Source organism: Primulina tabacum, chromosome 10 (genome assembly GCF_025594145.1).
Source record: "Primulina tabacum isolate GXHZ01 chromosome 10, ASM2559414v2, whole genome shotgun sequence".
NCBI lineage: Eukaryota > Viridiplantae > Streptophyta > Magnoliopsida > Lamiales > Gesneriaceae > Primulina > Primulina tabacum.
The window spans coordinates 5,070,760-5,095,202 of record NC_134559.1 but is presented as its reverse complement, the minus strand read 5'-3'; the positions used below and the strand labels follow the sequence as shown (position 1 = coordinate 5,095,202).

General features: G+C 33.5%; 1 protein-coding gene across 3 annotated transcripts; it reads left to right on the top strand.

The window, feature by feature from the left end:
* The first annotated feature begins 3,318 nt into the window (after positions 1 to 3,318).
* Positions 3,319 to 16,252, top strand: LOC142505777 (kinesin-like protein KIN-7K, chloroplastic). 3 transcript variants are annotated; one of them, XM_075618890.1, is made up of 25 exons: positions 3,319 to 3,577; positions 3,710 to 3,765; positions 4,061 to 4,323; positions 4,410 to 4,507; positions 4,680 to 4,769; positions 5,730 to 5,782; positions 6,585 to 6,650; positions 6,733 to 6,786; positions 7,285 to 7,344; positions 9,283 to 9,361; positions 9,701 to 9,768; positions 9,887 to 9,949; positions 10,104 to 10,208; positions 10,617 to 10,721; positions 10,975 to 11,082; positions 11,157 to 11,300; positions 12,891 to 13,073; positions 13,232 to 13,390; positions 13,528 to 13,761; positions 13,942 to 14,079; positions 14,161 to 14,283; positions 14,368 to 14,418; positions 14,744 to 14,791; positions 14,878 to 15,072; positions 15,293 to 16,252. In XM_075618890.1, exons 3-25 carry the CDS (start codon positions 4,070 to 4,072, stop codon positions 15,860 to 15,862), a joined length of 3,048 nt encoding a protein of 1,015 aa, XP_075475005.1. In that variant the 5' UTR covers positions 3,319 to 3,577; positions 3,710 to 3,765; positions 4,061 to 4,069; the 3' UTR covers positions 15,863 to 16,252. The 3 variants fall into 3 exon arrangements, with proteins under 3 accessions (XP_075475005.1, XP_075475004.1, XP_075475006.1); XM_075618889.1 differs by lacking the exon at positions 3,710 to 3,765; XM_075618891.1 differs by lacking the exons at positions 3,319 to 3,577; positions 3,710 to 3,765 and adding an exon at positions 3,792 to 3,991.
* Positions 16,253 to 24,443: the final 8,191 nt, after the last annotated feature.

Sequence of the window (24,443 nt, the reverse complement as noted above, 5' to 3'; positions counted from 1 at the left end):
AAAAAATAAATTGAAAAATAAAAGATGTAACCTAAACCTCGAGAAACAATGACTCTATCCGCTGAACTACATATTAATTGTATTAAAATTTTAACATTTTATTAATATATATAATTATTAAAACAGACCATGACACCAAAGTTAGTTACTCTAAGTGTCTCAAACTTAATAAAATAGTATATATATTATATATATATACATTATTTTTTTTTTTGAAAAATGAGGTGAAATTGGATTTTTATAATAGCATGACATATAGCTGTATATTTTAAAAATTATTTACCTGCTATTTTTCGATTTGTTTATATGTAATCTATACCACAAAACGAACGACAATGATTTGTAAGTATATGGCAGAGCGGCCCAATTCAGTAAATTCAACTGACACTAGCCCAGCTCGGCCCATGATTTGGCCCATTTCGGTTTGCTTGATTGCCACCTCTCTCGAACTTCGACGCTGGAGAAGAACAATGACGAAAATAACACGGGACAGATATTTTTTAGCTCGTACAGTGTATTCGAATGTATTAAAATAAAAGTTTATTCACCCTCGATCTGAATTTTTTTTTTTTTTTATGTCGAATTTTGATTACTCATTGTTCTTAATTTGTTATGCTGAGGTGTGTTTTATTGTACTGTACGTAGTATATATCGATCGTGGGATTTTTTTCATTCAGAATTGCCAAGTTACCATGCTTCAATGGTCGATTATTGTTTCGATGAATTGGAAATGTGGAATATATATATATATATATATATATATATCTTTTTGCATGGAAATTTAAGGGAAATCTGATGTAGTTGATGGCAGAAAGAAAACCGTTGGAGCAACGCTATGGGATCGTGGATAATAGTCTTGGAATGAACTAAACTATGCTGATATACTTGGTGTATTTATAGATGTTATAAAGGGCTTTTTCTCCAGCTATCGGAGACAAGTACTCACCTTATTTCTTGTGAAATAATATGATTATCACGAAGATTAAACCAACTTCTCCAAAATTATTCATATGAAATCGTCTCACACACATAAATCTTGTTGATTTTGGAAGTCAACGCTCAACAGTACCGATGGCCCACAGAACCTAGCTGAGATTATTATAATCACCATTAGACTTCGTTCCATCCGGCAGTAATTGGATTAGGACACCAATCCAAGAAAGTTTTGGCTCCTTGTTCTCGTTTTCATTCTACTTTTAGTAGTTTGGTTATAGATATAAAAGAATGTAATAACAAATACTTTTTTCCGTGAATTGGTGGATTCATTCGACCCTATCTTTGGGGTAACAGTAGGTGTAAATGAGTCACATGTGTTTTTTCACGTAGACTCGAACTAACCAAATTTGTGCTAGTGGAATACAGTAGGCTTCCTCTTGTACGTAGGGCAACCGCCCCTGTCCCAGTTTGGACATGCATGTGTATATATTACCTTACCTGCAAATCCCATTTGTTGGGTTGTTGAGTGGTCATGGAATCAATCACCTTATGAGGCGATATTGAGCATCTAAATCAATTATTGTCAACCACTGTGGAAGGTGAGATCTTTATTTCTATTTTTTTATTCAAAATATGTTTTCTTTCTTGACATTGAAATCAAATTCTCATGGTTTAACTTGAAGAATTATATTCAAAATAATCGATGTTTTATGAAGATGGATACTGATGCAATCAAAATTGAATCGATGATCACGAACCAATTTCTTCAATAAGCTAGCCGAATCAAACCGCTCCAGAAATATAATTAGGTATCAAAGAAATAGGGTGAGACGACTCCGCCCGGAGGCGAAGCCACTCCGACGCTCAAGTAAGTATAGTGTTTGAGATAAAAATACAAGACAAGCGTAAATAATTTTACATGAAAGCGTACCTTGATTAGGGTTAGGAGCCCTTTATTTATAGGTGTCGAGTCTTAGATGACATGAAATTTTGTAATATATGGCAACTAGATTTGTGCATATCAATGCAATATTTTGTGATATCTCTAAAATATAATTAATGATATGATAAGATTTTTACCATATCATCGTATACATGTTTATATAGTTGTCTAATTAAATTAGTTGGTTGGAGCTATATTTAATTTAATCGGTACACATACAATCACTTCTTTGCTCTTTGCTGTATGTTATAAATGACTATTTGTCTTTCCACAATATTGTCTCTAAGTTTCAAATTTGTGATACAGATCTCTTAATCGACTTAATCAAACCCGAGAAATATTATTTTTTATGGTTAATATATGATTTTTCAGTGCAAAAATATCATTTTTATTGGTTGTGTTATGAAAAATATCATGTGATATATGTTGATTTGAGTGAAAATATTCGACCTATGAAAAATATTATTTTTTAATATAAAAATATTTTTTTGTTATATTATGAAAAATATTTTGTAATATATGTTCATTTGAGTTAAAAATATGACTTTTATGTCAAAAATATATTTTCTAATATATATTAATTTAATTAAAACTTATTATTTTTTTATGTAAAAAGATTACTTTTCAATATGCATGTATAGAACAAGTCAATACATCTCACGGATATAGATTACGTAATCGTGTCACTTTTATGCATGAGACCTACTCTTGTCTTTATTAAATATTTTTAATTATCAAAATAATTTTGCTAGGAAATTGAAATTTATGAAGTATATATTTAGCTGGTTAAATGAGATTATCAATAATTTATAATATGCATATGTTAAATTGAAATTTATGGATTATATAATTAATTTAATTGTTGTAAAATTCGAATCACACTATGAATGATATAAAAAAAACAGTTAAAACCATATCCTTTCACACCAAATAATCTATACTATTTTATATTATCTATACTATATTATTAAGTGTGAGAACATGATAACAACAATTCAAATATCAATTTAGTCCCTATCATTGCACACACGCATAGCGTGTGCAAATTAACTAGTATAGAATTAATTGTTATCCCCTAAGATGATTACATTTATTAATTGGGCATACCTAACTAACATCTATAAAATCCTAATTCACATTCATATTTTATTTAAGAAATATCTAGCAATTTCCACAAAAATCCATAACTGCTAATTATTTTTTTTGGGGCGAGAATGCCAATACAATAGTCAATAATAAGAAGTTTAATTTTTTAAAGGTTTTTCGAGTTGATAGAGTAAATAAATAAAATTTTTTTGAAGAACTTATTTTGTGTTGTCGGAATTTATCTGACTAATTTGATTTACATGTTTTTAAATTAACCTAAAGATTTGTCGAAGGTGGATAGAGCAAATGCATACAATCTAACGTAACTGGCGGTGGTGACCTCTTTGCGTGACTCCTTTTTTGGCACGTCCTCTCTCTACTCTCCCATTTTCTCATCTTATTATTATTTTATTCTTTCTTTATCTTCCATTCACCTTTTTCCATTTGTTTTGTATTATTTTATTCTGCTCCCAAAAAGTGTTTCGTTTCCGCAGCACAAAAGAAGAAAGAAATAGTATGATTTTGACAAAAACGGGGGTCAGAAAGCTCAATCAACTGCTGGAGGGGAGATTGGACGCCTGCCGCTGTTCGTCGTAGAGCATCGCTTCCAAGGCGAGTTATTCCAAATGTTCAGGGGTGGAATTTAGGTCAGAGGAGAGGATGGTTGAGAAGATCTTCGGTTTTCTCAGCCTGCATTCGGCGTTTATTTATGAATTGACGGTTGTGTTTTTGTACGTTTATCAGCTGCTTTTGGGGCTGAATTGATGCGAAGTATTTTATTTTATTTTTATTGATATTAGGTAATCTTCGAATCTCAATGTGCTTTTAATGTGATTGCCTCTTGGTGTTTTTGTATCTATTGAGAGTTTTTTTGCTGAGATTGTTCTTGTTATTCTTACATTTTGTGAATGGACGAGGAATTTTTTTTTTGTTTTTGAATTTGTTGGTTATATTATTTGATTTAGCTTGCTTACACTTGGAGCATTTTATGTAAAAGGGGAAAAACTAGGCAGCCCAGTTTACGAGGTGTCTTGTCAGTTAAACTATGACGGACATTTCTTTTTTAATCTTTTCTGATATATTTTCTGTTAAAAGGTGAAACCAATGGCTACAATACATGGATCGAAACCCAAAAGACACAGCTTAAGAACAACGGCTTCGGTCAGCAACAACTCTCCAACGTCATCAACAACTTCATCTTCTCGGCAATATCTCGAGCCATCTGCTGACAGTCTGAGTTCACCAGCATCATCATCTGCTCGAAGTAAAACCCAGCTCTTCTATTCAGAAAGTGCATCTTTGGATGTCGAGAAATCTAAAGAGAACGTCACAGTCACGCTGAGGTTTCGCCCACTCAGGTAAATAAGAATTGTGAAATACAAGTATTTTGGTTGGTTTTTCATTCCAAATGTTGTGGTGATTCGGTAGCACTTTTGTTGCCTAGTCCGAGGGAAATTCGAAATGGAGAGGAGATTGCATGGTATGCAGATGGGGATACTATTGCAAGGAATGAGAATAATCAGTCAATTGCTTACGCATATGGTATGGCTCGTTTGTAATTTTTGGGAGCTTGGTCTCTGGGGTTGGATATGTTTGTTGCATCTTGATTATATGATGGTCTAGGAATCAACTTACTATTTTAAGCGATGCTCCTGTGTCTGTTTTAAACATTAAAGTTCTTCCGTTAATCTTTTACCTATGTAACAATTTCCAGATCGCGTTTTTGGTCCTACAACCACAACAAGGCATGTGTATGATGTTGCTGCTCAGCATGTTGTGAGTGGCGCAATGGATGGAATAAATGGTTTGCAGTTTTTGCTCTTCTCTTTTAGCTAATACACATTTTTTTCAGCAGCAACTTTCTATTTTAATAAACCATTAAAAGGTATGTAAACTGCTAATGTATGTTGCAAAAGCGAAAACAAAAAGTGCAAATTCGTTCGCATTGGATGCCCGTCTTTGCTCAAAGTGTTGAATTGTTGGTTCAAGGTCAACGATTCAAGGTCGCTCAGCAGGACCACCTGATAAACTGGTTATGCTTGTGTGGCCAACTGAACAAAATATCAGTAAAAAGAAAATTTGTTTTTGTTGTTGAAACTTTTTTTTTTGTGAGTAAGGGCCTTGCCTAAGGTAAGCTTTACTTCTCAATAGCAAGCCCTCATTACCACATCACTAACGAAGACAAACAGTAGAGTGAAAAAGGGGATGATAAAAAAAAAATTGTTCATCTAAACTGTACAATACAAAATACACTGGGCATACATACCCAAGCATTTGCAATTCAAAATAAGTCTAAGGAACCATATCATTTAAGTACACATCATTTAACAAAATATAATATTATAATATAAACCACTAGAGACATCTACTTTGATATCTTCCAAAAGTAACTCAACAGTTGTCTCGGTTTCAACAAAAATAAAATTATTTCTAGTAGTCCAAATATAGTAAGCAGTGTAAGACATAGCTTGCACTCTTGCCTTGGTGATACATGTCATTCCCCCGTAGGTTTTCTTGAACTGTTTCATAGTACTCTTTGGGGGTTGTCATGGAGTAGAAGCTGCATACACAAAGTCTCACATTGTCCCTTAGATCTTAAGTAAATGAGTATCTAAAGAGTAAATTGTTTATTGATTCCCTATCCAAGTGACACAATGCACACATTTTATCGGCAAACGGAAGCCTACCCATTGTGAGAAGCTTCCTAAATTAGCATTGTTAACTTTATTTTTGGGCAAATTTATTTTTCTGTTTCTAATTATAGGTACGATATTTGCATATGGTGTTACTAGTAGCGGAAAGACGCACACAATGCATGTAAGGGAACTTTCTTCTTGCTTATGTTAGTCTCCTCATGTTTTGACATAACTAGAACTCTGATTCAAGTTTTCTTCTATCTGAATGCTTAATCTTGAAACTTTCTTGTGTTGTTTTTCTTAAACTCATGTTCCCTTTGTTTCAACTGGATGAATTGCTAGTTTTATGGTATCTCATGTCTTCAAATTAAAAAGTATCAGTCAACTCTCCATTTTGAACAAGATTAAAAATCATCAGTCAACTCTCCATTTGAATAGACAAGCATGACATGTTCTCAAGTCATGTTAACCAGCTTTATTGCATTTTCACCCCAATATTATGTGCGTCAATGCAATTTTAAATGCTTTTGTCGAGAGTAATTAATAACAAAATTCACAAGTACTTAGAAATATGCTATGACTAAAGTATTTCTAACTTAAAATGTCATTAGCTTAAATAGCTTCTATCACAATTATTGAAACTGTGGCTAACTGGGGGATCAGGGTACGAAATTCAAATGCAAATAGCTATACATCCCAGGAGTTTATTTTAACATGATTAAATTAGTGTCTTGCAAATTCCTTCTCTTTTGACAGTTCAGTGTGTTTATTGACTGATTTCATCTGCTTGGTTAAAATCTAGTGCATAATTTAGATTGCTTGCATTTTTTCCTTTGGAAGTTTTCTTGTAAAATCCCACATTCTCTTTGCTCTTCATTTTCACAAATATGTAACCATGATGAATGGTAAATTAAGTTCTGATACACCAAGATTTTAGTGGCAGAAACTCATTAATTTATACGGTTGCAATTTCTGGACCATAGGGTGATCAGAGGTCTCCTGGTATTATTCCATTGGCTGTGAAAGATGCTTTCAGTATCATCCAAGAGGTACTTGAAATGGTTTGGCCTCAGTTGCGATCCTTGAAGCATTATAGTCTGATTAAAACTGTACTTTTGATAATTACTTCAGACTCCAAGCCGAGAATTTCTCCTACGCGTCTCTTATCTGGAAATCTACAATGAGGTTTGACTCTAGCCAATCTCCAGATTTTTTATGAATCTTCTTTCCTGCATTCAATTTTTGTCACCACACGGAATTAGATAAAAAGCAAAATATTGGAAAGTAACTGGAATGACTCCAATGTCATGCAATCCATGTCCTGTTAGCAGTTATTTGAATGAATGGGTTTATCATCATTTGGTAGCACACATCCTATTGAAATTTGTGATGAATCTTCTATCCTTCGACTTTCTATAGCTCCCTTTTATCCCAACATTTCAATTTAATTAGTTAGAATAAAGTTGCCAATTAGGTTATAATTTCTGTAATGCTCCTTTCCTGTCAGTCATTGATTAGATGTATCAGTTCACTCTTTGGAAGCATTTTTCTTCCCGTTTGAATTTGACTATAAACTGAGATGTGTGTGATATTGGTTTTCTTCTCTGTTCTTTTTATTTCTAGGATTTTGTTTTCAAGATAAAGAATTATCTTTAATAGTCTTCACTAATTTTCTCTTTTCAGGTTGTCAATGATTTGTTGAATCCAGCTGGACAAAATTTGAGAATAAGAGAAGATGCACAGGTGATCCTTTTTCATTGATTAATGAATCTCTGATCTTTAAAATATTCTGGACTTAATTGTAGGACCGCTTTCTCTCCTACGAATCAATTAATTACTCCATCCTGATGCAACTTCTCTCTTTTTTTTTCTCAAGAAACAAATAGAAAGTGTGTGGTTAATAAGGAACAGTTTATTAGTCTTACTGTCACAATTATTTTTTCAATGGTCGAATTTGTGAAAGTGTTTGCCATGATTATCATCATGCAGTGTCCTATCAAGATTAAGAATATTTTTGACAACTGAAGTTTATGCCAACTGTATTTTGTTGTTTTAATGAGACAACAGACCTTATCGTGTGTATCCGATGATTTGATCCGATATTCTGTATCGTTTCTTTCACTGATTAAGGATGCTCTACTTGGTGTGTGATCCAATGATTTGGAAGAACGAGATGTTTTCTAAATTTTCTGAGATAAGGTTTTGAGGTATATATAATATATGATAAGTTTAGGAATGCCAACTATCAGCTTAATTCGCTACATTTAAAAAAAAAAAGTATTATCATGTAATTCATACAACCTTAATTCGATTTCTCTTTTTCGATGTGAAATATGTTTTATGTTTAACCATTTTGCATTTATCAATACCATTTTTCCCCTTCTCTGGAGAGTAAAAATTCTAACATAGGCCATCCAAGATCAAAATCTGCTGATATAGAAAACTGAGTATCTCCAAAATCCTATTATTTAATAACAGGATATGATTTTTTTGAATAGAGCTTCTGAAAGATAAAATGGAGGGATTGGTGTATTTGGGCTCATTTTATAAACTACAAGGAAGCATGGTTTGACGTGGCACTGTCGTCATGATTCATTGTGTGGAATTTCTGGAGATGATTTGTATGATGCATGTATAGAAGAGAATGTATTGTGAGATAGTTTAAATCTTTATATTTTATGCTATTGGGGCTAATCTAAAATAAATATGTATGCCAGATAAATGAATCTCAGATGTTTTTAATTGGTTGTTGCCCTTGAGAAACATTGGGAGGTAGCTTAATTGCAGTAGAGAAAAAATGAGGATTTTTGAGAAAATGCAAAATATGGAGCTAACAAAGACGTAATGCTTGCTCTATCAAATTAAGGAAAAAAATTTATGGGACATGAGCGGAGATTTCCATTGACTTTGGTGAAACATAAAGGAGCGGAAAAAGATTAAAGACTTAAAGGGCAAAACCAGATGCAATTTTTGCTTTCAGTTTTTTATCTGAGCATTAAGTTTCTTTCTCGTGCTGTGTTCCACGTAGAATAGTTATTTCTTGGTTTTCTCCGCCATGTAAGTGGTGTGTAATACACAATCAGTTGCAATCAAAGTTGCTGATGTTGCTTGTTGAAAAAAAGACGCAAAAAGAGAATTTTTTAGACTCTTCTCAATAAATTCTTGTCCGGAAAATGTGTATTATATGGCTTTTAAGGGGCCGGGGTATGCCTACATTTTCAATTAGAAGAAGGGTTGTTGGAGGTGAATATAGAATGCAGTAAACTGCAAGCCTCTGAATGTTAGTTTGCACTTAATTTTTTCTCTTGCATTTCCTTGGTTGTCCTTGTTGATGAGGGTCAGGAGATCAAGTATATTCTATTGTGAATCATGCTTTCTCTATGGAATAACCAAAACATTTAGGGGTTAACTGAAAACTGAAAATTTGAAGTATTCACGTCCTTGTGGAGTTGTGTAACTTTTGAATTGTTGGAAGTTTATTTGTCTTTTATTTTGTCTGAGCATTTGGCTTATTTTATTTGATGCTACAAGTCACATTATAAAAGTGAACTGCTCAAATAATGACTAGATGAGGTTCATATCAGTAGCACAATTTATTCATTTAAAGTACTTATCATGCAGTCTGCCCAGTTTATGCAATTATCTGTGCGCTGGTACGAGGTTGTGTTTAATTGGTTGCAGGGAACCTTTGTTGACGGAGTCAAGGAAGAAGTTGTGTTATCACCTGCTCATGCCCTATCTCTTATAGCTGCAGGAGAAGGTAAACTTGTGCATCTATATTTATTATCAAACCTGTTCAGTGTACAGTATAAATTACAGTATCAGTTGGAGTGCAAAATTTTTGGCTTTGGTCACGGGCAATCATGCTGTTTGTGCACTGTTACAAGTTCATGTATCACATGTTACACATGCCTTATATTTTTAGGGTATTGAATGCTAACATTAGTCTGGATTACCGGTTACTGCTTATTTAGACATCATCAACTTCTATCATTTTTTGTGAACTGTGATATCTAAAGTAGTTAACAAATTTAATAAAATTAATACTTATTTACTTTTGCTTGCATTTGTTTTTTGTTTTTCTCAATGCTGACCACAGAGCATAGACATGTGGGTTCGACATTCTTCAATTTACTTAGCAGCAGAAGTCATACAATCTTCACTCTGGTAAGTAGAAGTGTTGTTACTGCATCAAAATGTTTTATTGGATGCAATTCTTAGGGCTTATTTTCTTGTTTCTATTAATACTTCATGTGAAAGTATTGTAAATTTCTTGGCTGTACAGACCATAGAGAGTAGTCCCTGTGGAGAAAGTAGTGAAGGTGAAGCTATTACCTTGTCACAATTGGTATATACTTTCTCTAATACGTATTCTACTCTCTTTTTTATGGCATAATCTCATTTCACAATATCAGCGTATTTACTCAATGCATTGATGAAGTTGACTATTTATATTCAGCCGAATATCTCTGAACTTTCATTTGTAATATTCATCCCTGCAGAATCTCATTGACCTGGCAGGTTCTGAGAGCTCAAGGGCTGAAACAACAGGCATGCGTAGAAAAGAGGGATCCTATATTAATAAGAGTTTGCTGACTCTTGGAACTGTGAGATCCCTTATTTTAGTCACTTTTGTAATTGTACTCTAACAAATTCTTCTTCTAGTGAAAAATAAACATGCATTAATGCAACTGCACATGCAAACAATATGGGGACTTGAATACATGTTTGTTCAGTCACGAGCAAGTTCATGGACTCATAAGATTGTAAGAATGATGCACTTTTTCGATTTTGCTTCTACTTTTCTGGCCCGAGATGTTTCTAATTTTCTGAAACAAACCTTGTTTTATGACCTTATGCTAATTAACAATTCCTGATATTCTTATTTGCTTGCCAGGCAATTAATTGCTAGGTAGCACATCAATAAATTTTCTTCCTTTTTTCTTTTCTTAATCTTTTTCTTCTTTTTTTTTATGGTTTTTTGCTAATGATCATGCAATCTGTGATGTTAATAGGTTATTTCAAAATTAACAGATGGGAAGTCTTCACACATACCTTACAGGGACTCTAAATTGACAAGGCTTCTTCAGTCCTCACTTAGTGGTCATGGGCGTGTATCTGTAAGAGTTCATGCCTTTACTTTGTGCATGTGGGTTGTGCATGGAGTGTAATTCACCAATAAAAGTGGAGTGTTTATCTTGGTTCTTTATCTTTAGTAAAGTGGATATAAGTTCCATTTTTTTGTCAATTTAATTAGCAATGAAAGCATGTATTGCAATTTGTCAGGCAAAAACTGTTTAACTTAGTGATGTGATTTCTTATAAATGCTCTAGAAAGAAATATGTTCTTATATATTTACTGTTTCTTAATCAGCTAATTTGTAATATTACGCCCTCCTCAAGCAATGCTGAGGAGACACACAACACATTGAAGTTTGCCCATCGGGCAAAGCACATTGAAATTCTAGCAGCACAAAACAAGGTATGATCTTTAAATATATCCATATTGAAATCCTTATTTTAACCATTTAATTCAAGTAAGCCTTTCTAATGCAGATAATTGACGAAAAATCACTTATCAAAAAATATCAAAATGAAATTCGATGTTTGAAGGAAGAATTGGAACAACTGAAACAAGGCATAGTGACAGTTCCACAAAAAAAAGGTGGAGGTGACGATATTCTTATCCTAAAGCAGAAGGTGAGCCATTAGTTTCCGTGAGCTGTCTTGAATTTTTATTATTCTTGAAATGTATTGAAAACAGGTATGAACTATGTTATTGAATTTGTTTCTAGAAAGGATATGCTGAAGTTCTGCGAGTTCTCATAATTTAATTTTGGTGAAGAAGTCTTGTGGCTATAGTTAACCTACAACATCTTTGTTTGAAATTCCTAATTTACTTCCAGTTGAAGTTTTTTTTTATCAACTGAGGGATTAGAACTTTGTTTGAAATTCCTAATTTACTTGATAAATAACTATAGATTTATTTTCTTGTGGCTATAGTTAACCTACAACATCTCTTTTAACATCTTCCAGTTGAAGTTTTTTTTTTATCAACTGAGGGATTAGAACTTTGTTTGAAATTCCTAATTTACTTGATAAATTTTCAGTCTTGTGGCTATAGTTAACCTACAACATCTCTTTTAACATCTTCCAGTTGAAGTTTTTTTTTTATCAACTGAGGGATTAGAATTTTGTTTGAAATTCCTAATTTACTTGATAAATAACTATAGATTTATTTTCTTTTAAAAATCCAGCATCTTACTGTGCCAGAAGTCGTCAAAGAAATTACTACCTTGTTGCCACAGCAGAAATTAAAAATTTATAAGCATCTAAGGCTTTTTTTTCCTGATACTGAAGTGGTATACCAAGTGTCTCAATTCATTTTGATCGTGTTGGAAACTATATGCCGGAAACTCTCAACTCTCATCATCTGGCTGTGTACTTGCTTTTAGAATGGACTGATTTTATGCATATAAAGAAGTGTGTAATTTTCAACTTTTCCTTCCTTTCTGTAACAGACTCTATGCTGTCATTATGTATGACAAAATGTCAGTATGCTTGACTTCATTTGTAGCCGTGAGATGTGTGAGATTAGCATTTTGAGTTTGAGATATTATGTGATTCTAAAGCATGCTCGAAATGCTTGCTTCCAGTCAATTATTGACTTATTCATTATAAACAATGTTCAACTGTATTTTATGAATGTATGGAAAATCTTGATAGAACCCAAATTTTATTATAACCCAAACTGTTGGCAAGATCAAGGTTTTATAGCGACGTGATTTTTTATTTCTCTCTTTGTTGGGAGCACCATTGATTATATTCTAAATGCATGCATGTGTGCATGACAACGTGAACCAAGAACTTAAAGTCTTGATAAATCTCCTGCCGGAAAACGTTGGTAAAGGATCTCAAAAGGAATTGTGGGGGAAGAACTTCTATAATGAAAAGCTTTGTTATAGAAAGAACTTCCAAATTTTTATTTATTTTTATTCTAAGATGTTTTACGACATTCCAGAATATATCTATTTATAGATAACCACGATTGGTCTTAATTTAATAAAAAAAAATCATCTTAATGTTTTTTCCTCTGGATCCCTGCACAAAATGTGGGTGAAGGTATCTCGTTGGTCCTGTCATTTTACTGGCAATTCGGTTGGTCTTTCAACCAATTGTTTCCTCTTTGAAGTTCAATAATCCTTTTAAATGGAATCCATCATAAGGAAAAAAAATGGTTTGTCATGTATTCAGTTGATTTAATGATTTGTGTTGGACTAATTTCTGAAGCTTGAAGATGGTCAAGTGCGACTACAGTCAAGATTGGAAGAAGAAGAAGAAGCCAAAGCTGCTTTAATGGGGAGAATACAGCGTTTGACAAAACTCATTCTTGTTTCAACAAAAGCTTCACAATCACCAAGAGTTGCTCACCATCCAGGACCGAGAAGAAGACATTCCTTTGGGGAAGAAGAGGTTTGAATTCATTGCTTTTGATCTTTTTCTCCATTTCCTTCTTTGATCTCCTCACTGCAGATTGTGCGTGGGTGAAATGACTCCTAAATGTGCCTTTTATTATTTTTAAAATGGCTAAACTTCATATTTTCTGGTTCTTCCATTTGATTCCTTGGCAGCTTGCTTATCTTCCACATAGAAGACGAGACCACATCTTGGATGATGAAAGTATGGACCTCTATGTTTCTCCTGATGGCAATGCTGAAACTGTAGATGACCCATTGAAAGAAGAGAAAAGGACAAAGAAGAATGGTTTGCTGAACTGGTTGAAGTTACGGGTCCGTGTGATGCGTCATTTAGTTTTCTTCGGTTTTGCATTCTAAGATGTTTCATATTTTTTCGTTCTCCGTATTCAGTTCCCTGATTAAAGTTTCACATTTCATAAACTAACCTTGCTAAGTTTTTGCTATCATAGAAACGAGATAGTGGCATAGGGACATTGGTAAGCTCTAGTGAGAAGTCCAGTGGAGTTAAATCAACTAGCAGTCCTTCAACTCCTCAAGCTGATAGCACAAATATTCACATAGAAGCAAGACAATCACATTCTTTTCTCACAGAAAGCACTCCTTCTGCCAATCATTTTTCTAACTCAAGACAATATGAAATGTTTGAGCCCGAGGATAATTATTCTGGACTAGAGACTCCACTGGTATGACACATGAATTCTCGTTTGTTTTTCTTGTAAACAGAGTGCTTTGATTATATATAATGAAATCAACTTATGTAGTCTTTGTTGAATTTCTTCTGCCTTATTAGACAATATAATCCTTGTCGATCCATAGGTTTGGTGTGTGAACCATCACATCCACCTTTATCTTATGTTCAACAGACCAGCATAAAGACTATGGACCAGATTGACCTTTTGAGAGAGCAGCATAAGATTTTGTCAGGTGAAGTCGCACTTCAAACAAGTGCTCTGAAACGATTATCTGAGGATGCTACGAAAACATCCAAGGAGCAAATCCAGGTAAAATTTCTATATCCCATATTTGTCCATGTTCCAATGTTCTTGGACATCATAAATGACTTTTTATCTTTCTTAATTGAGGTGGAGATTAGAAATTTGAAGGAAGAAATGGGGAAAAAGAGTTATCAAATAGCTTCATTGGAAAAGCAAATATCAGATTCCATCGTTCCTCGTGGCAAGGAGGACAAATTAGAAGAATCGCTAGTAATTTTTGACTTTAACTTCTAGCAATGCTTCGGTACTTGAATTAAACTCATCTTTCTAATGTAATGTTTAATCATACTGCAGTCCCTCTCTGAACTAATGGACCAGTTAAATGAGAAGTCTTTTGAACTTGAGGTACTATACCTTGTACATCTGGACCATTTTTTTTATTTTTGTGTTTACATATTATCAGATACCCATGTGAATACTAAGATAAAGTTCATGTCTGAAGTCTTGTCACAAATTTTGGAATTGAACATCTGTTCCTTATTCTAGTGGCCCATGTGATAACTAGAATACATTGCCAATTGTGGCCTTGGATTTTTGCAAGCTGTCTATGCTCAATCCAATCCTTAGTGCCTGGTTTGTCATCATATGGATCATGAAGCTGGAGTCACTACGAGATGGAATTCTTAATTAGATGGTTTCTTTTTTCATGTTTCTTGCTTCTTGTTTCCAGGTCAAAGCTGCCGATAATCGAATTATCCAGGAGCAGCTGAACCAAAAGGTGCCACCTTGTTTCATCTCTATTTGCAAGAATTTGTTAAGTGTTCATCATTTTGGTTAAATATATTAGTGTACTCATTGTATCAGACGTTGGAATGTGAAGAATTGCAAGAAACGGTTGTGTCCTTTAAACAACAGTTGTCCAGTGCTGTATATCGAGGAGGCTTCAGTTCATTGACCGATGATTTGCAAAGCTTTTCTGAAACTACTCACATACAGCAGATGGGCAAAAAAAATGCAGCGATAAAAGATTCAAATGATATGTTGCTTCTACAAGCGAAGGTTCAAATCATATCTCAACTCCTTCCATGATTTTCGAGATGTTTTTGGTTTTTCAGTGTTTATTGAGTACGTTCTGTTTTGAGAGAGGGATTGACCATCTGCTGCCATGAAAAAGTCCCCGTCATTTAGTAACAAGTGAAGATTGCCTACTGTATTGAGTACTAGCTAATGTTTGATCTACGTTTCTGCAATGCTGATCTTATGCTTTTACCCCTCGTAGGCAAGTGAAATTGAAGAACTAAAGAAGAAACTAGCTGAATTAACCGATTCAAAGAATGAACTAGAGCTGCAGAATAATAAACTTGCGGATGAGAGTTCATATGCAAAGGGATTGGCATCTGCTGCTGCTGTTGAATTGAAGGCACTGTCAGAAGAAGTTACGAAGCTAATGAATCAAAACGAAAGATTGAACTCCGAGCTTGAAGCCCAAAAAAAATTGCCAACCCAACGCCGAACTGCCATACCTAACAGCAGGAATGCTCGGGGAGAGAGTTATGTCAAACCCCACGGTGTTGTCTTAACCTCTGATATCAAGAGAGAATTGGCCCTCAGCCGCGAAAGAGAGCAATTTTATGAAGCTGCCTTGGCCGAAAAGGTTGAAACAGAATCCGAACTGCTGAAGAGACTCGAAGAATCCAAACAGAAAGAAGCGTACCTGGAGAATGAACTCGCAAACATGTGGATACTCACCGCAAAACTTAAAAAATCTCAAGGCCTTGACTGTGATGAACTAACTACAGAAAACCCGAAGCATGATGACTTTGATATTCAGAATAGTCGATTATTTTAACAATCAGTATGTGTTTGTAAATGGTTGGAGAGGATTTTTTGGACTTTTTTAGTGTTTGCTAGTCGGTGTGATTCTGGTTCGCTACATCGTGAGTTTAATTAAATTTCTAACTTGTATTTGCATGTGCTGGCTTTAGACAACGGTTGATTCAGCATTGGTGCTGTCTTGTGTTGAGAAGTACCAACACCAGTTATTTCTCGCAAGTTACTCGTACGTGCGTTAACTGGTTTTTTAGATATATTTGGCCCCAAAACCAAGAGTGGGTCTCCTCCGCTTTCGCTTTCGCTTTCGATATGTGAATGCCCACAAATTTCTGTATAATTCACTCGCGTGCCTGGTGTGAACACATCCTCAGTTGCTAAAGCCTGTGGAATATGGTGATTATCTATTCTTGGATGGGTACGGAAGTGTTGGACAAATCAATCTTGAGTACGTTCATAGTGCAATTTCGGTCGGACAATTTTCAACTTAGTATAGTCGCCGGCTTTCAATTATTATATTAAAACCGCCACTTATCCTAAGAAACAAGCATATATGAAAATTTTGCCGATCGATACAGTAAAAAATAAATACTTTTTGGTCACATGTGTATACATATATATAATATTCCATCCGTCTTATTAATCCAGAAAATATTTCCTTCATTGGGTACTTTTTGTTAGAATGCTATACTTTTCGGGCGAAGGAAATCAGTTTCACTGAATTTGATGAAAACTAATGTTTAAAAAAGAGATTACATTTATACATATTATATATATAATCATGACTTGTATTTGCTCCGAAAATAATATTAATAATAGTATTATTGGTATTCATAAATTAATAATAATATTATTTTTTAAAATATTACTAATAATAATATTATTAATATTGATATTAATATTATCACTAATAATAATAGATAATAATAAGTTTTAGTTCGAGAAAATTTCTGAATCCGTCATCGTCTTACAATATTAATATTTTTGAAACTGGGGATGAGGACGGGGATGAGAAGTTAATCCCCGAAGTTTCGGGTTTGGGGATTCCCGATCCCAAAAAAGCAAGGATCGGAGTGAAGATCGAATTCGGGGACGGGGATGGGAATGGCAAACCCACCCCGACCACGTCCCATGGACACAAGTTTTCTATTGCACGCCACTTTTTGTTAGAATGCTATATTTTTCGGGAGAAGGAAATCAGTTTCACTGAATTTGATGAAAACTAATGATTAAAAAAGAGATTACATTTATACATATTATATATATAATCATGATATCTAAAGCTTGAGAGTCAAATCCGGCTTCTCTAAACTGAACTCGATGCATACTGCCTTGCCATTCTCACTTTCCTCTGCATGGATCCCAACACTCTCCGCAAGACTGAGTTCCTTTGGTGGCAAGAAATTCATCACAACAAAATTAGGACATGTTTCCATATTATTATTATTATTACCATTTTCAAGCTTGGATGAAAAGAGCAAAGGTTTTGGAATATTCTGGTTCCTGATCATCTTTGGTTGGAAGTTAACGTTGGAAAGCTCATGTTTCACCATTTTGGTTGCTGCATGCAGATTGAGAGTACTGGGATTTGGAGAAGCCTCGATCACTGTTTTCGGGGAATCGGGTTTCAAGGATTTCAGGGCTCGAACATATGCACGCTTTCTGTACCCAATTGGATCCCTCACAAACAGCCTCTTCTCTTCCAAACGCTCGCTCCTGTGTGCATTCTGGTGCCCTCCCATGGCTTGGGCTGATGCGAATTTCTTGAAGCAGAATGAACAAGTGAACTCCCATGACTTAACCATTTGCGTCAGCTTCAATATTTCTTCTCTATCAGCACACACCAAGCCGTCGCCTTCTTTTCGTTTCTTAACCATTTCGTTCGGCAGAAGAGGGGGCATGCAAATATTTATGTATATATTTCCGATGTTTTTACGTACATAGTGAGTGAGGTAGGAGAATGAGAACAAAAGAATTAAAAGAGGGTATTCATGAGGAAACAAATGAAGAGGAGGTGGTTGCGAAGCAGGCAGGTGAAAAATATATGATTCTGTGTTTATTTATATATAAAAAATTGGCCCGTCTCTTCAGATATATATATATACACACACACATACATACACACACACATACAAAAAAAAAAGAAAAAAAAATCACGACAATGTCATCACAGATGTTTAGTTTTTGATCATCTGAGGTTTCTTCCCTTTTCATCTTTTTAATTTTTCTCCCTTTCCTCCGTAAGAAAAGCAGCAAAAGCAAAAGAGATTATTTCTGGTTGAGTTACAGTAATTTCATGGTATTTATGAGAAGAAATTTTGTTCAATCTGCATGCAATGTAGGCTTTTCTTCACCAGACACGTAAGAGGAAGAGACGAATAAAGCACTTAATTGGCTCAGATGCAAATGGAAAAAAAAAAGGTTCAAATATTATATGTAATTCTTTTATTTGAAAATCCCTTTTATATATATAATATAATATATGGCTGGTCAGTGTTGAATGGATTACATATATAAAATCAGCATTTGTAATATGCAGAGCTGATGCCTAAAATTTCATTCAGCATTTTACATATGTGTGTGTGTGTGTGTGTGATATGTAACATTGATTTTCTTGAATTATGGCAACCACTTTGATCATATTTAAAAAATTAAAGAAGCTAGCTTTTGTTAATCCCACCTCACAATTATAAATATATAATGTTTTTTTTTACAAAAATCATAAGATATAATATTAAAATTGATTAATGAGGTTGCAAAACTAAATTTGTAATTTTGACGAGTCTTGTTTTATGAATAAGGGAATTTTATTGTGTTATTACATAATATTTCTTCCTTCTTTAGAAAAAAGTAACATGTTATTAGATTCGGAAAATCAGATTACAGGAAACTTGTTTGGGTTTGTGTAACTGCGTGCATCTTTCTTAGATTCTATTAATTTCTAAAATGGATTTCACATCCCGCTTTATCATCCCTCTAATATAAACCAAATTAAGGATATCTAGTTTCCGTGGGCCACCAATATTCAGAATATTCTTCCTGAATAAGAAATATTTTTTCAAAAATATATTATAAGAGAGATGAGCTAAAGTTGGAGAAGAAATTAGAAGTCAGAGAGAGGTAGAAATATTATTGATAAGTCACTTGATCAAAGTTACATAATAAATATTAGAGTGTGTTTTTCGTGAAACATTCTCAAAATTTATTTTTGTGTGATAGATCAACTCAATTTATATTTAAAATAAAAAATAATATTTTTTTCACTATTATTGGTTTGGAGATCCATTTTATAAAATTGACATGTGAGACCATTCCACATGAGTTTATATGCAAATATTAATATGCGAGGATAAAACTGTTAAAAAAAAATTGGTGTCACATTGACATACCAAATTAGTTAGTATGAAGTACTCAGGTAATAATAATAATAGGTCTTCTGTGAAACGTTCTCACGGATTTAGACAAGTCGACTTGATCCATACTTGCAGTAAAATTTAATATTTTCGATATAAAAAGTAATAACTTTTTATTTTTTGGTCTGTTCAGATCAGATATCCGTCTCATTTGTCAATTTTGTGAGACTATCTCATTAAAATTTTTGTATTTGAACTTTTATTTTCTTATGTTTTTACCATAAGATTACGAGTAGTGTAGTAATTATTATACACATAGATGTGTCAATTCCGGTGGATCAGGGTGATGCATAATACTGGTTAAAAATTGTTCAACCCGAACACGAACCCGACTAACCCGATTTTTTTAAAAATTTAAAAAAATTCAAAAAAAATAATATTTTAATTTAAACACAAAATAACAAAATCGCTTTTATATATATGATTTAAATTTAAAATTCTAATATAAAAAATAAAGTATATTTACTAATTAAATAAACAATTGTTTAAAAAATAAAAAATGTATAAAATAAATATTAAATTATGAAAATGTATGATATAAATACACAATATATATTTTTTCAGAAATATAATATATACAAATGTAGGTAATATTTATAAATTATATTTTTTAAAACAAAAATTAAAATTTTCGAGTCAACCTGGGTTTACCCGAACCCGATCATTTTTTGGGATCAGCTATCGGGTCCAACTCGATCTGACCCGAACCCAAAAACTTCAAACTCAAATCTGATTTTTTTGGATTGCACCGTGTCAGCTTGGTGGGTCGAATCTGATTTTGACACCCCTATATGCATGGAAGCTAACACCTAAATAATTTTTTGAAAAAAAAAACTCTTAATCATTAACGCGAACATATTTTATAAGTATTAGTAATCTGCACATGTTAGTACTTAATAATTAGTACTAGATCTTGATGTTTCGTGTAAAAAATTAGATATTATATTAAATTAAAATTTTTTGAAATGGACTTTATAAACTATTTTTAATTTATATCAATTAAAAATTTGTAATAAAGATGATTTGCTGCACAACTGACTGTGGTTAGAGAGGTTAAACATTGAAGATGTGAGAAATGAAATGAGAGGCTTATAAAATAGGTTTGCGCAAGTTTTGAAACATGAAAATTGTTGTGAAAAAGTAAAAATTTATGGTAAAAAGTAAAAATCTCAAACTCTCAAAATTTACCAAACTACACACTTTATAATATTTTTCTCTCTACTCAATTGTGATTTTCTTCACAAATGAGAGATCTATTTATAGGAAATCTTTACAAATAATCCAAAAATAAAATACATCATTACCTACATCATCACACACTAATTTTCAATATTTACAACTCTTATTTTCAACATTCAAATATTCAACATTCAAATATTCAATACACACATTTTAAATATTATTTTCCAATACTCCCTCTTGTGATGATGATCATGATACGATGATGTCTTCATTACGTGTTTTTGTACTGCCTCGTTAAAAACCTTACTTGGAAAAACCCATTGGGATAAAAACCATAGTAAGGGAAAAAGAGTGCAGTCACGTAAACTCTCCCTGATGTTGACATGAACAATTCTTCACAAATTTCGTAGATTGCGCATCCCAATATTATATATGTGCTTTCTGAATATTGACGTAGGAAGTGCCTTTGTGAAGAGATCTGATGAGTTTTCACTTGATTGAATGTGACGAACATCAATACATCTATTCTTCTCAAGCTCCTTGGTGAATGCGAAGAACTTAGGAGGAATATGTTTAGTTCTGTCGCTTTTTATGTATCCTTCTTTCATTTGAGCAACACATGCAGCATTATCTTCATATAGTATCACAGGCTTCTCATCAGATGATAATCCGCATGAAATTTGGATATGTTGGGTCATTGATTTTAACCACACACATTCACGACTTGCTTCATGTAGTGCAATAATCTCGGCATGATTTGATGAAGTTGTTACGAGCGTTTGTTTCTGAGAACGCCAAGATATTGCAGTGCCTCCACGAGTAAATACATATCCAGTTTGGGAACGTGCCTTGTGTGGATCAGATAAGTATCCAGCATCAGCATAACCAATTATACTTGGATTAGCATCTTTTGAATACAAAAGTCCCAAGTCTGTCGTTCCTCGTAGATAACGGAATATATGTTTAATTCCGTTCCAGTGTCTCTTTGTTGGATATGTGCTAAATCTTGCCAACAGATTCACGGCAAAAGATATATCAGGCCTTGTACAATTTGTAAGGTACATAAGGGCACCGATGACACTTAGATATGGTACTTCTGGACCAAGAATATCTTCATCATCTTCACATGGACGGAATGGATCCTTTTCTATGTTTAATGATCTAACAACCATTGGAGTACTTAAAGGATTTGCTTTATCCATATTAAAACGTTTAAGGATCTTTTCTGTATAATTTTTCTGGTGAACAAACATTCCACATTCTTTTTGTTCAATTTGTAAACCCAGACAATACTTGGTTTTTCCAAGATCCTTCATTTCAAATTCTTCTTTCAAGTATGACACAACTTCTTGAATTTCTTTATTCGTTCCAATGATGTTTAAATCATCAACATATACAGCAATAATTACGCATCCGGATGTTGTTTTCTTAATGAAAACACAAGGGCATATTGAATTATTTACATATCCCTTTTTCATCAAGTGATCACTTAGTCGATTATACCACATTCGACCTGATTGTTTTAACCCATATAATGATCTTTGTAATTTCACAGAATAACATTCCCTGGGTTTTGAACTTTGTGCTTCAGGCATCTTAAATCCTTCAGGGATTTTCATATATATATTACTATCAAGTGATCCATATAAGTAAGCTGTAACAATATCCATAAGACGCATTTCTAAATTTTCAGATACCGCCAAGCTAATCAAATACCGAAACGTAATTGCATCCATCACAGGAGAATACGTTTCTTCATAATCAATTCCAGGCCTTTGAGAAAAACCTTGTGCAACAAGTCGAGCTTTATATCTTACTATTTCATTTTTCTCATTTCGCTTTCGAATAAAAATCCATTTGTATCCAACAGGTTTTACACCTTCAGGTGTAAGGACTATAGGTCCAAAAACATTACGTTTATTTAGCGAATTTAATTCAACCTGGATGACATCTTTCCATTTTATCCAATCCTGCCGATTTTTACATTCACCAAAAGATTTTGGTTCATGATCTTCGTTATCATTTATGATGTCGATTGCCACATTATAAGAAAATATATCATCAATTTCATCTATATCTTTTCGGTTCCATATTTTTCCAGTATTAATATAATTGATAGAGATTTCATGATTCTCGTCAGTTTGTGGTTCTGACAGAACATTTTCATCATCATGTGTTTATTCAGGAACACCATTCTCTATTTTGTGATCATCATGTGTTTCTTCAGAAACGTCATTCTTTATTTTGTGATCATCGTGTTTCTCTATGAATTTTCTTTTTCGAGGATTTTTATCCTTGGAACCGACTGGCCTTCCACGCTTCAGGCGTTTAATGACATCATGAGTATCTTCCATTTGTTTCTTTGGAATTTCAATTCGAGCAGGAGCATTTGCAGCATGTATATATGATTTAGTTACCCCTTTTGTGTCTGCAAATGCATCTGGTATTTGATTTGTTATTCTTTGCAAGTGTACAATTTGTTGTACATCTTTTTCACATTGTTTTGTTCTTGGATCCAGATGTAACAATGATGATACATACCATGTAATTTTCTTTTCGGTATGTTTCTGTTCTCCCCCTAACATTGTGAAGATTTCCTCATTAAAATGACAATCAGCAAAACGTGCTGTGAACACGTCGCCTGTCTGAGGTTCAAGATATCGAATGATTGATGGACTATCATAACCGATATAAATTCCAACCTTTATTTGAGGTCCCATTTTCTTTCGTTGCGGTGGTGCAATAGGCACATACACCATACATCCAAAAATTCTCAGATGAGAAATGTCTGGTTCTTTACCAAATGCAAACTGCAATGGGGAGTATTTATGATATGCACTTGGTCTGATGCGAATTAATGAAGCAGCGTGTAAAATTGCATGTCCCCATATACAAATAGGGAGCTTTGTTTTCATAATCATTGGTCTAGCAATCATTTGCAGACGTTTAATCAATGATTCAACCAATCCATTCTGTGTATGTACATGAGCAACATGATGCTCAACAATGATTCCCATGGACATACAATAATCATTGAAAGTTTAGGAAGTAAATTCACCAGCATTATCAAGTCTAATTTTCTTGATTGTATAATCGGGAAATTGATTCCTCAATTTTATTATTTGAGCAAGTAATCTTGCAAATGCAACATTTCGAGTTGATAATAAACATACATGTGATCATCTGCTGGAGGCATCAATCAATACCATAAAGTATCTGAATGGTCCACATGGTAGATGGATTGGTCCACAAATATCACCCTGAATACGTTCAAGAAACATTGGTGATTCAGTTTGGATTTTGACTGGTGATGGTCTTATAATAAGTTTTCCAAGAGAACATGCTTTACATTGAAACTTATTATTCTGAAAGATCTTCTGGTCTTTCAGTGGATGACCATGTGTATTTTCTATAATTCTTCGCATCATTGTTGAACCAGGATGTCCCAATCGATCATGCCAATTGGTTAATATTGAAGAATTATCAACTACCATGTTTGATTCAATGGGACTTATATGTGTATAATGCAATCCAGTATGGAGCATTGGTAGTTTTTCAATCACATATTTCTTTCCTGATTTATATGTGATAAGACACATATATTTCTCATTCCCTTCATTCATTGTTTGAGTATCATACCCATGGGAATATATATCATTAAAACTCAACAAATTTCTTTTCGATTGTGGTGAATATAAAGCTTCATTGATCAAAAATTTTGTACCATTAGGTAACAAAAATTGTGCTTTACCACATCCTTTAATCAAGTCTACAGGACCTGATATTGTATTCACCGTTGTTTTTGTTGGTTTTAGTTCCAAGAAATATCTTTTATCTCGGAGGATAGTGTGCGTTGTACCACTATCGGGTATGCAAACTTCAGCTTTGCTCATAGCATTTTCCATATTTGAACTTCAAAAAAATATGCAATGAAATAAATTACTTGCAATATATATTTAAATATAACACAAATCATAATTATACAATAAAACATTATTCTATGAA